We start from the raw sequence: 14,512 nt of genomic DNA on the forward strand, positions 1-14,512 counted from the left end.
AGCTGCAGTTGGCAATTGTAGTCTAAAGAAAAGTTTGTCCACATGGTCATCTTTGATAAATTCTGCATATTCAACTCTGCTTTCCTTTTTAGTTTTCAGAGTTGACACATAGTTATGAAAAGCTACAGTCATATCAGTTAAAAGAAAAAACAGTTGAAATTAGAGAAAAATATGAAGAAAGTCTAGAGACACCATCTGAACTGAGCAATTTCTGTAAGAAATTTGAGGTAAGAATGCTTTGTTATTATATTCTAATTTTAATATTCTTTTAGAACTAATTTGTTTTACAGTTGTAAACTATAATTCCATGATAATTCTACAAAAATCATATAATTTTCTTGCTCTGGCAAGAAAAGGTGCATAGTTTAATGTTCAGGTTTTTCTTTTATCCAAGTTTTATTAGGGTGTTTATAGTTTGGTGAGTTAATATAGATAATTTTCTTCATAAGAGTAACTGTAAATAGATTTTACTTTTTTCCTGATTAATATATGTATACTGGATAATATAATCTCTAGAGGCATGAGACCTTTTACATATGCAGGATACTATCACATAATACCTACTATTAATTCAAGTTTTATAGACCTCAGGGCAATTTTGACCATGTAGGACTAGATAGAAAAAGATTATAGGACTGGAAAATTGCTTGTTACACACATATGTTGCCAGCACCCATGTGCCTGAGGGAAGCTGCAACCTTGACCTCAGTGCCTAGTTTCCCTAGGCCTAGGTAATGCATGAGGAAGGATTAAGCTCTTAAAAATAAATTCCACAGAATCCAGCATACTGAGGGGAGGACTAGATAATATGAGACATTGAGGAGGATTCAGTCATATTCCCTATCCCTCTGGGCACAGAATGGATTTTAGCTGAATTATTCCTGGATACAGGAAGATACTGATTTCTAATCATAAGTTCCAGCCTTGACTTCTCAGAGTTAGATGTTGCTTTATGATCTGTGGAATAATCAAATATTTATTGGGCCAGCAGGAGGGTTAGCCAGCACAGAGAACTAGCATAGAGAATGTGCCTCCAAGTGGTGGCTTCTCCCCAGATATTCTTCTGGCTATATGCCTGTTGCAAAAACTGATATCCAGTCTCATTTCTTAGAACTGAGTGATATAATCTCTAGCTGTGCTAATTTTTGCTCCTTCTTTTTTACTTATTCCATAAATTTGCTGGTATCCTGTGCAAAGTGAAACAACTTCAAAAGGAAAAATTCAAAAGCCTGTTGAAAAATAATGTTTGTTAGGTAGAAAATGAACATGGGAAGATTATGGTTCAGATTCTGTCTGGAAGGAAGATTATTAAACTGAGTCTTCCACATATGGGGAGAACAGTCTAACCACTATTCTGATGAAGCATTGAGGGATCACAAAAAAAATTCACATTTTCTCTGGCCTTCCTTTCTGAAGAGCGTGATCACATGGTGTGTGCTTTGAGTATTTACTAAACAGGGTCCTGTAGGGAGATGTCACTTGAAAGTGTGAGCTAGTTGCCTAGCTGCTAAGCATTGTGAAGGCTTACAGGTTTATGGTGTAGATTTTATGTAGATTTATGATGTAGATGATTTAGACACTTTGAGAACTTTACAATCAGAACGTTAATGCCTGGTACATTTTAAGTACTTTCAGGATCTTTATTTTGGACTTGCCTATCTTCTGTATTAACTTCTGCAACCTTCAGGTGACTGTACCTACGTAACCGGACACATCCTAGGCACATCCTAACTCTGCATAATGTTGCTGTCTTTTCCACATGGAAGAGTCCTTACCATCAGAAAAGCTCCTATGCTTTGGACTGCAGCGTAGCTGCCAACATCTGCTACTACAAGAATAATAAATGGGTTATATATCTATCGTTGACTAACTATATCACTACTGTGAAACTGTCTGATCCAGCCAATTTGAGAATAACCTTATTCAAAATTAAAATGTGAAAATAATGTAACACAATGCTATAATTTGATTAATTATGCAGTATGAAAAATGAGTGCTTAGAATATATTCAGCAAATTCTAGTATTCAGGAAATAATTACTGTATTGAAAATCTAAGCTCAGCAGCACTTTAGTAAGGCCTTGAACCTGCAGTCCTCATTAAGTAGTCTGAAAATCCATTTGTATCACATTTTGTAAAATGGGAAGATGTTTATTGGTTTAAAATGCCAAAGCAGATATTAGGAAAGCTGTAAGAGAAGATTTGTATTAATCTATGTTGGAAAGCATTCAATTTTATTTCAGTAGCACATAAAAGCTTATTTTTTAAAATTTGGGGAATATACCATTTTAGGATAATTATAAAAAATCATTTAACTGTTGGAACCAACATTTTGATTGTGAAAAAGGAAATTCTCATAACAGCTTATAAGTGTTACAGTTTTCACTGTATAAAACAGTATTCTGTTACTTTGCTAACTCTTCAAACTAAAAGAGCGAGAGCTCTAGTAACTGGAGTCCTACTTGTTTTCAAGGATACTGCCTTTAAGGTCTAGTTGTGAACATATAAGCTCTGGTATGATTTAAGAGCAAATTCAAATACACTATAAATGGAAATACAAAATCAGTATTAGATAAATCTAATGTGACAGAATTTGTTAGGCAAGTTTGTTTTTTTTTTAAACTAGGTGAACTCAGAACCAGAAGTAGAAATTGTAAAGAGAGCAGGAAGTAAAATTTGTTCACAGTAGCTGCTGTCCCATTTGTTAAAAAAAAAAAAAGGGGAGGGGGGAAAAAACCACTCAAAAAATTCTTCTGAATATTAAGGATTTGATTCCCTGCTGATTACTCTACTTGACACTGATATAGCTTTAAATTTACAGGAACTATCCTCCTATAAGATCATTGTTTTATAGTCATAACTCTAAAATCTACAGCAATGGAAGTGATTCAAAATATTTTATCATTTTTATTCAGTGAGTATGTTTACCACCCATTTTTTCAGATAAACAGCCCTTAAGACTGGATTTTTTCTGGTGGAGATGACTGCATGGCTGATTTATATAACTGTTCTTTTTTTCTTCTTCCCCAAATTATGGAAAGATTATGTATTAATTAAAGAATGAAATTTTTCTTAGAACTATACAAATTTAAAAGTTATTTAGATTAAGGATTTTTATATAAAGTTATTTTCCCTGTGTTTACTAGCTTTGTTTTGCTGTCTTTCAGGAATTTAAGGCAAAATCAAGAGAATGGGATAAGAAGGGGACAATCTGCCAAAATCATCTCATTTATTTAGATGGTCAACAAAAATTACTGTCCGAGAAATGTCATTTATTTCAGGTAAAATGCCTGTCTTCCTGCTTTAGGAAGAAAATGAGCTGTTAGCTCAGCTGCAGCTGATTAACTTAATTTTAAAAATCTGAACACCACTAAACTTATAGTGAATCTGACAATACATCGATATTGTAGTGAACACATTGTTTTTTAGGTAAGGCAAACACATACTGAAAGATCTAGTGATACATACAGTTATTTTTATTTTAATATTTTTCTAATGAAAATGAGAAAATAAGTATCATGATGAACATTACAATACATCTGATAAAAAAACCTGCAAAAAGCACTGCTCCTTTTTACTGTTTAAGTATACTCTGGAGATACTTTTATCATCTATGCTATTTACTAATATGCAATTAATCATGATGACAATTTATTGAAAAGTATCTTTCCAAATAAGTGGTACATCATTACTATGTTGACTCAAATGTAGTTTCCTCAAATATAAGATATCACTCATCTTTTTGAAGATCATAAATATACATTAATATAATCTACGCAGAAAAATTAATTTCTATGTGCACTCCATAATCACACTTGAAGTTATTTGTTGGATCACTTATTCCTTTTTTATCATATTTTTCAGCTTTCAAGTTACCATTCAGTCTTTAGTTGACTTTGTGATTCTTTTTCACTTGTCAATTTGCTTATTATTTTTTTTATATATAGCCTATTGATCTAGGATTTTTTTAATTTTTTTAATTCCTTCCAATCCAGAACAAAATATTGATTTAATGATGTCTTGATGACCTGTCCTGCTCAAAAAAAAAAAAAAAAAAAAAAAGAAGATAACTTAAAAATTAACTGGGCTAGAATACAGCTAGAAAATGAAGTAAGGTGAAGCCAGTTACGTTGCTGACTGGTAATCCCCTTTTCCACTGTTACTAAGCTCACAGGATCTTAATCTAGTAAAAGACTCTTAACAATGCCTATGAGACTCTTTACCCGTATCCAGAGTTTCCAATGATGATTGTTAAGTTTTGGGTTTAGATGCTTGAAGCATTATATTGCAACTATTGAACTTCCATACAAAGGTGTTAAAAAACCCAAAGCTTTGACTAGATGAAACTACTGACTGATGCATGTTGATCATACAGTTAGACAAGTCAAAATAGAGTACTCAAGGTGATCATTCACCTTTTTCTGTTGAGGCTTTCACTGCCATCAATGAACTTCCTTTGAAGACAATTTTCTTCACAACTGTAACATCACACTGACTAATTTACTAAATAGCAGTCTGATGGACTATTACCCCTTAACTGTTTCAAAAGCATTAACTGGTCCTGTGTCTTTGTCTCAAATTCCTCTTTTGTGAGATCTTTGATTTCCAGCTGGAGTCTTGCACTATATTTTTGACAGGTTGCTTTAACATTTTGGTATGTGAAACTCCATAACTTAGATGTCAAAGGGACCTTAATTTGTTATCTATGGAAACGAAACTTATCTGCAGATTTCTTTTAGCTTCTTATTTGATATGCAGCCAGTGGTCAGTTCTACTTAGGTGTTCAGCCAACACAAATTCTAGGAACACAGTCAATGACATCAAAAGCCATCTCAAGCATGCGTTTTTGCAGCCCTTGTCAATGAAATATGGTATTTGTAACCCTTTTTATTTTTAATATACATTTTCTTGCTCAACTTGATCTCTGCACATGATAGATGTTTTCCAGGTTATATTTTGTTGTCGTTTTTCAGCTAATTCTCAATGTTGTGAAAGATTACTGCTGCTTGTTAATCTCCCAGTAGAGGGATCCATGTTGATAGGTTTTTGAACAGCAAAACCAGTTACTATAGTAATTATGTTTCTTCATGATGCTTGTGAATTCACAAATACTGGCAATACCAATCTTCTGAAGTTTTCATTTTAGATTTTAATTAGTACAAGAAACTGAATAGATTATGGAACTGCAGAATGTTCAAAAGATTCTTCCCCAAGTTTAAGGATAATGATATCAAAGTACAGTTCCTGTAGTAACTGAGCTCTTTATACAGGAACTACGTAATGCTGGCCTTCTAGTCAAAGGTTAGTATCTTCCCTGAGGCACACACACACACAACTCCTACTGAGTTCGATGAATCAAAGAACATTTCTCTCAAATTGTTTTGTATAGGTAACTGCTTTGAGTAGGTCATCATAATCATCTTTCTCATATTTGAGGCTAATTAACAATAAGTGCTAGGGAAATACACAGCAGAGGAGAAACATCCTTGAAAAAATTCTGTGTCCTTGAAAGTTTCTGAAGCATTTTTTATGGAGGGCAGGAATATGAGGCTTAAAAAACCCGAAATATCCTTTAGAGAAGTAATGCAAACTATTCCAGTTGTGCCATTTTTTCTAAGCAAATCCTGGTGTAGATGGAAATAGCTTTAGGATTTTAGGAGTAATGGTTTGGTCCTAGCAATTTACAAGTAATTATTGAATTTCACTTAAAAGATTTTCTTGTTTTATAGAAGCAGACCCAGAATTACCAATTCCAAATAAGCAATAAGAAACAAAACCAAGAAGAGGTGATTACTTATGGCCATCCCAACAGTGAAAAGGATGAGCTGATTATTGAAAACCTAAAGGCAACTGTGAATGAAATGGCAATAAACAAGAATAAACTGGAAGAGGAAAATCTGAAACTCCGAGAGGTTCTAAAAATGTACCAAAACCAGTTCCAGGTAGTAATAGTTGGGGTTCTTTTCATGACAACTGTGGAATTAATGTTGGATAATTAATTACTTAGGAGTATACTTCAAAAAGCTTTACTGAGAAGCCAATCTAAAAGATATGTACATCAGGTATACTCTTTGCAAGAACACAGAACGAGCTGTGAGCAGTACAATTTTTTGAGTAACACTTAAAGAGAAAACATAAATGTTTGATATGCAGTAGTAACTTTTGTTCTTGTCTGTTTATCTAGGGTATTACAACTTTCCTGTATCTGTAGCATCGACAAGAACTTAGCCTAGTTCACTTGGTTCCTTGTATATAAATTACTTCTATGAGGTCTCCTTATCTGATTTACAGCTTGTGTACTGTGCCATATAGCTAGTAAATAATTATAAAGAAAAGTGTATGGTATCCTTTATTATTATTGAAAGAAGATTTTGCAGTCAATTAATTTTGAAGTCGCCAACCAAGTGAAGAACCATCAGGTTTTATCTTATCCCTAGTTTTCCGGTTTTCAGCATAGCACTGATCTATGAAGACAACCATTTAGGCCTCTTCTTTTGGTCAAGATATATGAGTTCTGACAAGATTGAGATAATACAAGGTCTTTACAGCCTTTTTTATTAGCTATTTTTGAAACGGATCTGGAATGAGATTCTTGTTGCTTTTTTATATATATATAACATATACAAATTAGTATATTTTCTTATGTATGTAAGCACTTCAAGGTTCAGTAATATATTGAGTGGCCTATAGTAACTTCAGCTTTTTCTGAAGAAAGATAATCTATTTCTGTTTATAGACAACCTTGCAGAGTTTTAACTGCATAAGCAGTGTACGCTATAGGAATTAATGTATGTGGTGGAGGATGCTTTCAGGTGTTGGCCTGTGATGGTAATTGGTGAGTGATCCATCCCTGTCCTTATCTCCACCCACAAGCTTTTCATTATATTTTCTCTCCCCTGTCCAGCTGAGGAGGGGAAGTGATCGAGTGGCTCTAGTGGTCACCTGGCATCCAGCAAGGGTCAACCTACCACAAACAGCTTTGAGTAGAATTAGAACAGGAGCTGATCAGGAAATTTCTGAGACTCGCTTTTTGTATTGAACACGGTAAGCTAGTTGAAGCAAAACTTCACAGAAGAAAAGAGAGGATTTGGTAGTTTTCAGCTTGAAACAAACTATTAAAAAGTTATATTGAATTAGATATTTTCTAAACTAAACTAGATGCAATAGATATTTTCTAAAATACTAAGTGGTACATATCTAAATTATTTTTTTAAGTGATGTGTGAAATTCTTTACTTGAAGTTCTGTTGCAGTTATTATTGCAGCTGCAGCTGCAGCTGCCGTTGTTGCTGCTATTATAATTCACAGAAGAAAATACAATTTATGTAAATATGTATGACTGCAGTCTGCCGCAGATTGTATGAGTTCTACCACACAGTTGTGCAGCATCCATTGCCCTTATCCACCCTAGAATGAAGTCAGAGGGATAACCCTCCCCCAAATTCATATATTATAAAATAATTGTGGCTATTTCTTCAATGTTGAAGTCATGAAGATGATCATAAGCAAGTCTTGCAGACAATTTTAACAGTTCATTAAGCTTTATTTCACTTCAATATGCCCAGACTTGCATTTCAGAGTTTAAAAAAGCTCTCTCAGCCTTAATTTAACAAAGGATAAGATGAATTAATCTATATATGCTATAAAAAACGCAAAAGCGCTTCATATCTGTCTTCAGCAGCCCATTCAGCCAGAGGAAAACCACAGGCTTCTTGGAAGGAAGGTCATTCACATATGAGGCTCTAAGGGAAATAAACCTTTGAAGTTCCTTGCTTGCGGTTTCATTTCTGGATTCCAGTTGTCTTTTGAAAGTTTAAAGGCTTTATTTTTGCTTTTAAACATGGAAACTATATTAAAATAAAATGAAGAAATTACCAAAAACGCTAGTGCTTTTAGTGTAATAATTTTAAAGGCAAAGGATCAACATCCTTAGGAAATCCTTTTTCTTTTTAATCTGGAACATGCTTTTGGATTTTGGGTGAGCGGAAATAAGTATTCTCTGGATATTGTTGTTGTTGTTGTTATTATTATTATTTATTATTATTATTATTATTATTGCAAGAATCTGATTATTATTGCTACTTTTGTTATTTGTGGGTTATATTTCCAAGTTATTTTCTTAATATGTTTTCAGTATATTTTGAGGGAATTCTGATTTTTTGGGGAATTTGGATGTTATGATGTGAAATGTATATGTATCTTCAGGTTGTCTATCACATTACCAATCAGAAATTAAAGGTAAAATAGAGCTAAGATTTGTGGTGTCCCTAAGAAAAATCTTGTTGTGACTGTTTGAAAACTTTGTGACTTTCATTTGAATAGGGAATTCACTCCATGCAGATAGAACTAGTTTTGGAGCACACACCTTATCTAAGTAGATATCTAGGTGTATCTGCTCCAAGCTTCTAGGCAGTGTTTAATGAAGACATGCTCCTAATCCTGCCTTTCTATAGCCTTGTAGTTTTCAAGCTTATAAATTTGGAAATGTTGTTAGGAAAATAGAAAATGAAGTTACTTATGGCCCTAATTCTTACATGTGAAGCATGCTTTAGGGTACAGAACCTGCTGAAACAAGCAAACTGTATTTTTGATGCATTTAGTAGAATAAAGAACTTCTGAATGATGTTTCCTAGGATAGTTTCAGAGACAGATGAATGGGTACATCACAAAAGCTAAAAAATATCCAGCATTTGATTTTTAGATGCCGTTTCTGGAGAAAGGAAGGAACTGACATGAAAGCAATGCCTTTTTCAGAAATGAAACTCAAAATAAAAGCATGTATGTCCTTTCATACAAATTATACCAGTATTGAAAATATATAATTATAATATAAAATTATAATACAGCATTTTGAGCTATCTAATTTTATTCAACTATTCGTATATTTGCTTGTTTCTTTAGAACATGGAGGCAGGCTTTTCAGAAATGAGAAGTGAGCTGCAGTCATGGGATGCTCTCTGGAGAAGGATACAACTGGAATGCCAACAGTTGCCTACAGAATTATTGAAAATCAGAGAGAATAAAGATATGCAGGAAATTCAAATAAAGTATGCATTAATAAGTACTTCTGAGCTACTAACTTCTTTCATATATTTGATTTAAGTTAAGTCTGTTTAATAAAATACTCTGGAGTCAAATGCCAGTTTCTAAACAATTTTAGAATAAACATTTTCATTGGCAATTATATATGAAGAGATTGCAGGCAGTAGGTGCTGGCTCTGTTAAAAAGCTTTAATGCTGCTCAGATACTTGCAAATCAATGCATTTCTATTTGTATGTTTACAGTCTCTTTCATTTTCTTGGCATTAAAATACTTTGGAAGTAGTGTGATTGAGATTTTCCCTAACCTCCTTTGCGTAAAACATTAATCTTTTTATGATTTATCTAATCTACTGTAGCTCTTTGAGATTATATGAAATACCAGTCTACAGGAGACATCAGGATTCTTTCTGCACGCATTTGCATTGTCCTTAATCTCTAGAAAACTCTCAAGATCCAATCTCGTTTAGGCCAAATCTATGGTTGTTTTGTGGGGTTTTTTTCATCAGCAAGCAAGCAAGTCTTCCACAGTTTAAAACTGTGGAGAGGATACTGTAAGGTAAAGGTTATGGAATGTTCTTATTTCGTGTTTTGTTTATGTCTTATTTAAAGGCATCAGTCATCTTGTGTACAATTTACTGAGCAACCAGAAAATAAAAACACTGAGTTATTACTATTGGCACAAAGCCAAGGACACCAACAAGAAGAGCTAAACAAGGTATTTCATATTATTAAGTATTTCCAGATCTGAGCTGCAAAATAGCATTCACAGAAGAGAGCAAAGTACTGACCTTGGGTATGTACATACACAAAAGAGAGCAGGAGGATAAGTTGTGCGTTTAGGAGAGCATGAAATTTTCATACATGAAAAAGTTTTCATATATGGTTACATTTCCAGAGGTAGTTGTACAGCTGTAAAATTGACATTCTGCTTCTGTGCACTAACAGAGCTAGCTATTTCATTGAAATAATGGAAGAGACCAAGCCTAAGCTTCACTGTGATTCAGATAAAACCATGCAAGTAATAAATTCTCCAAGGCTATGAGTAATTAATAGGCTATAAGAAGTAAGTAGTAGTTTGTAGGTGGTCTTAGATGTAAGACATACTAATGGATCAACTGATACAAGTCACTATGGCAGGTACCCACACAAGGCTAAGCTTAATCAGTCACCTGCTGCACAGTCTAAGGCAGTGTTGTTTAATTTGAACGATGCATCACATTGCATTACATATTTCAGAAGTGCTGTGTGCAAGCAGTAATGTCATGGCACTGTGGAATGGCACATGGCTTGGCAGGCCAAAACACTTTGGGAGTAGAGGATGCTCAGAAATCCTCTTACAGGCATGTTGTGGTTTTGTTGAGTAGCAATGTAAGCAGGAATACCTCTGATTGGATGCAGGTGACTTGGATGCAGCAATTTTGGCACATGAGTCGTGATCTAGCTCTTAGGGTTTTTGCATCTACATGTATTTGTTTACAATTCTAGTATTTCTGTGTAGTTTGCATAAATAAAAATGAAATGCCATCTGTTACTGATTGTGTACAGTACTGCAAGCAATGATTGAAATGGGTTCAAAGGTTGTTATGCTGGGTTTTGTAGTTTTGTTTCTTACCTAATAAAAAAATCTATCGGTACTAAATTGTTGGTTATAGTAGAAAGATTATGAAAACGATCTTTGTGTTGGTTCTTTGGAGAGCTCTGCACAGGAGATAGTGCAGAAAGCCTGACTTTGAATTTTATATATAATGACAGGAAAAATTCTCATGAAGTGATTTACCATATATACTTTTTATTTCTAATATAGTTTCTAATTAAAGAGTCTCTACATTGATGTATTTATATTGCTTCTAAGTTAATTTAGGCTGCATTAAACTTATTTTAAACCTGAATTAATTTAGGAGCAATATAAATAAATTAGGTTTATTGAATGGCTATTTCCTTGGATATTCTTTGCCATAAATTCCAATTCCTAAAATTAACATTATTTTTATTACATTATTTAAAAATATTAATTTAAATGCCTTGTATTTTGTTCATTTCTAATATTAAATAGGCAAATGAAAGCACAAGGGAAGGGTTGCAAAAAGATGTAAATATAAGTAAAGCTATGTGCACTGACTCATTAAGACATTTTATTATAAAATCTCAAAAATTTCTGATTCTGTTAGAAGAGTTGGTGCCTTGGAAGCAACACCAAAAGAAGTCGCTGATATGTAGCAAGTGATGCAATCATATTTACTGCACCACATTTTTTCTTTTTGAAACATATTTGCTACAGATAAGAAACCATGTTTATCAAGAGGAGCAGTCCCATTGCTCTGAGCAGGAAAGAATGAAGACAGAAATCTCTGACCTGACAGAAGAGCTTCATCAAAAGGAGATCACTATAGCAACTATCATGGAGAAAGCTAGTCTTCTGGAAAGACAGTTAAAAATGGAGTTAGAGATAAAAGACAAATTGCTAACAAAACAACAGGTATGCAAGCAGGAAAAACCAGCCTAGATCATTTTACTCCACACTATTGATAATGACATACATTATCTGTGAAAAAGGACATTTACATTTCTTGCTGTAGTTTTCATCAGCAGTGCTGTAATATCTGTGAAGTATTACTAAAACAGCCAAATTGATACTGGAACAAGAAAGCACCAGTAAATGTCAATTGTAAATCTAAATTGCAGTTCATTCAGACCATCAAATGTAGTTACCATTTTAACATGCAAAAGATCTTGAAAACTTCCAGTTTGTTGTTAATATATGCGCTTCTTTATCATTAGAACCATTTATTAGATCATCTAGAACGTTTCCTAATTTTTCAGGTTTTTTTAAAGCTTTTCCAAGAACGTTACAAATCTGCTTAGAAAATTCTGGTAATTTTAAAGCTGAAAACTGTCAGATACCAGTCTTTTAATGGCAAATTTGTTTTAAAAACAAATGTTATCTTCATTTCTTAATTTTGTAAATCAAATATGAAAACCTTCATATTGAGAGGTTTCAGGGTATCTCTGGGTTTTCTGAGAGGGTCACTGCATATTAAAAATTGTGATCCATTTAATACTTTTAATAGGAAAGTTGGTGTGGGAAAATGAGAGACATCTTCTAGTGTGTGACACTCTTTACCAGGCCATATTCCCTACTGTATCACTAAGAGTGGATATTGTTCCTAGGCTTCATGACTAGGATTTCGTCCAGTTTCAGTGGACTGAAAAATCTGTCCCTCTTTGCATCTCATAATTGCATGTGATGTGAACTCTTATTTTCCTAAGTAACTACTTCTTTCAAAAATGTAAATAAAATCAGAGGCATTGCAGTTCTATATCTTGTATAGATTGTTTAAGACTTCTTTTTGCTTTAGTATTGCTGTTTTTGAAAAAAAAGTATTATAGTTAGTTTCAGAATTTTTAATGTATATTTTGTAAAATTAAAATTTTATACATATATTATATATACATATAAAATTACCTATACATACTCAGTGTTAATTCAAGCTAACAGTAACATTCTTGTATTTAACTAAGAATTTAATCTTTTCCTAGTTATTGGATTTCCGATACAAAGTTATCAAATCTGAAAACACACGTTTGAAAGCGATGGTAGAAAACCAGGAGTGTAAAAGTTGCATGGTAATTTTTTTAATCTTTACAATATACAGATTAGTTATTTATATGTATTTTCAATGTAGATTGAGATCATGGCAGATTTAGAGATTTCTGGCTTGCGTAAAATAAATAAAATAAGGTGCATGACATAACCAAAACCACATGGTATTCACACACAGCCTGAAGATGGGTATAGCTGGGAATAATTCTGACTTTAATCATAGTAAACTAGAAGTAAGCTAAATTTTTCAGTAACTGTCTAGACACTAAACAGGTTTTGGGAGCCTATTTTTTGTAAGTGATGTCACTTATTTTAGAAAATACTTATTTTTAAATCATCTTCATTCTCAAAGATACAATAATATGTCCCCTTTTTACTATTTCACCTCTTTGTTCATACGATATTTAAACAGAAGTGTAAAAAAATATTTATTTTGGCCCCACCCATCTTATTTTCAGAGTTTAGTATTTATTTTTCTCCAAACAAGGGATTTTTAAAGTTTAATTCATAAAAAATGTGCCATACTATCATGTAGATCTATAGTTTATACAGATATAATAAATATTATATATGTTGATTTCCACGAGAAGCTTCAAAACATTCCCTGCTTACAGAATATCTGCAGTTACTGTATCTACCACTAGAAAAAACACTGGAATGTTGCTTGTAAATACATCTCTGGGGGATTTGTAGCCAGTTAATTGTCTTACTGTAGACTGAGAAATGCATGAAAAAATGTCACATTTTTCCACACCCTTAAAATAGCATATATGTCTATCAGTGATGTATTACCTAGATATACATATACACTATTATGTGTGCATATATATATGTGTACATATGATACATTATTGTGGAAACATAGATGGATGTGTGTATGCATGTGTAGCTCTTCTCTACAGTGATATTGTTCATGAAGACTGAGAAGAGCAGAGCTGTCTGACAAGAATCCTTGTACATATCACGTGTTTGTTGAATTTTAACTGTAAAATCCAGTTACTATTTATACCAAGGTCACTACATATACCAAGGTGTTTGTGGACTTAATAATTCTTTCCTACTTTACTAATTATTGTGAGGATCTAAATGTTGACAGATTGTCAGACATTTTATATTGAGATTGAAGGGACCAGAGAGCTTTTTACAGATGTGTTTGTACAGTACAGCAGAGCACAGATCCCTCAAACTAATACCAGCCTAAGTCAGTGTGGTGTAATGGATCATCAGGCAGGGTTACTTGTTTAGATTTCAAAAACAATGTAGCTGTGCCAGCTCAGTTTTAGGGTTCATGCCATTATAACTGTACTGCTCATTCTAGAGCTATTAGTGGTAAGGTGACTTAGCACTATCCTTCTTCCTGTGTTCTGCCCCTCATTTCCACTTGGGAGACATAGCTGAGCCTCCTCCTCCCATCCTTGCACAAAATATTAAATTTTCTTATACTTTCTGGCACTTCCATGCCAGCTTGGCTCATAAATGTCCCCTAAAACTAGCTAAGGAAGGCAAGGTTTACAGGAAGAGGTGACATCAGACCAGTCAGTGCAAGCAATAGACAAGCTTTCAGGTGCAGGAGCCCAGTTGTGCTAGCAGTATACTGAGAACCAAATGATTAATAATGATGAGTTACTGGGTTCCTGTGGTGAGTTGACCTTGGCTGGATTCCAGGTGCCCACCAAGCCGCTCTATCACTCCCCTCCCCAGCAAAACAGGGAGGGAGAAAATACGATGGAAAAAAACCCTTGTGGGTCAAGGTAAAGGCAGTTTAATGAAGCAATAGCAAAATTCATGCACACAGAAGTGAAGGAAAGATGTTATTCTCTACTTCCCATCAGCAGGCGATACTTGGCCACTTCCAGGGAAGCAGGGCTTCA

The 14,512-nt window shown here is 33.8% G+C and overlaps 1 protein-coding gene across 1 annotated transcript in view; it reads left to right on the forward strand.

Annotated features, from left to right (window-relative positions):
• Positions 1-14,512, forward strand: part of DEUP1 (deuterosome assembly protein 1) — a 66,732-nt gene that overhangs the window by 14,280 nt on the left and 37,940 nt on the right. The window contains 7 exon segments of the mRNA XM_056328642.1: positions 93-227; positions 3,167-3,291; positions 5,761-5,941; positions 8,900-9,045; positions 9,650-9,755; positions 11,319-11,516; positions 12,578-12,664. Coding sequence (XP_056184617.1) covers positions 93-227; positions 3,167-3,291; positions 5,761-5,941; positions 8,900-9,045; positions 9,650-9,755; positions 11,319-11,516; positions 12,578-12,664 — 978 coding nt within the window.

The sequence above is a fragment of the Falco biarmicus genome, chromosome 2 (assembly GCF_023638135.1).
Source record: "Falco biarmicus isolate bFalBia1 chromosome 2, bFalBia1.pri, whole genome shotgun sequence".
Classification (NCBI taxonomy): domain Eukaryota; kingdom Metazoa; phylum Chordata; class Aves; order Falconiformes; family Falconidae; genus Falco; species Falco biarmicus.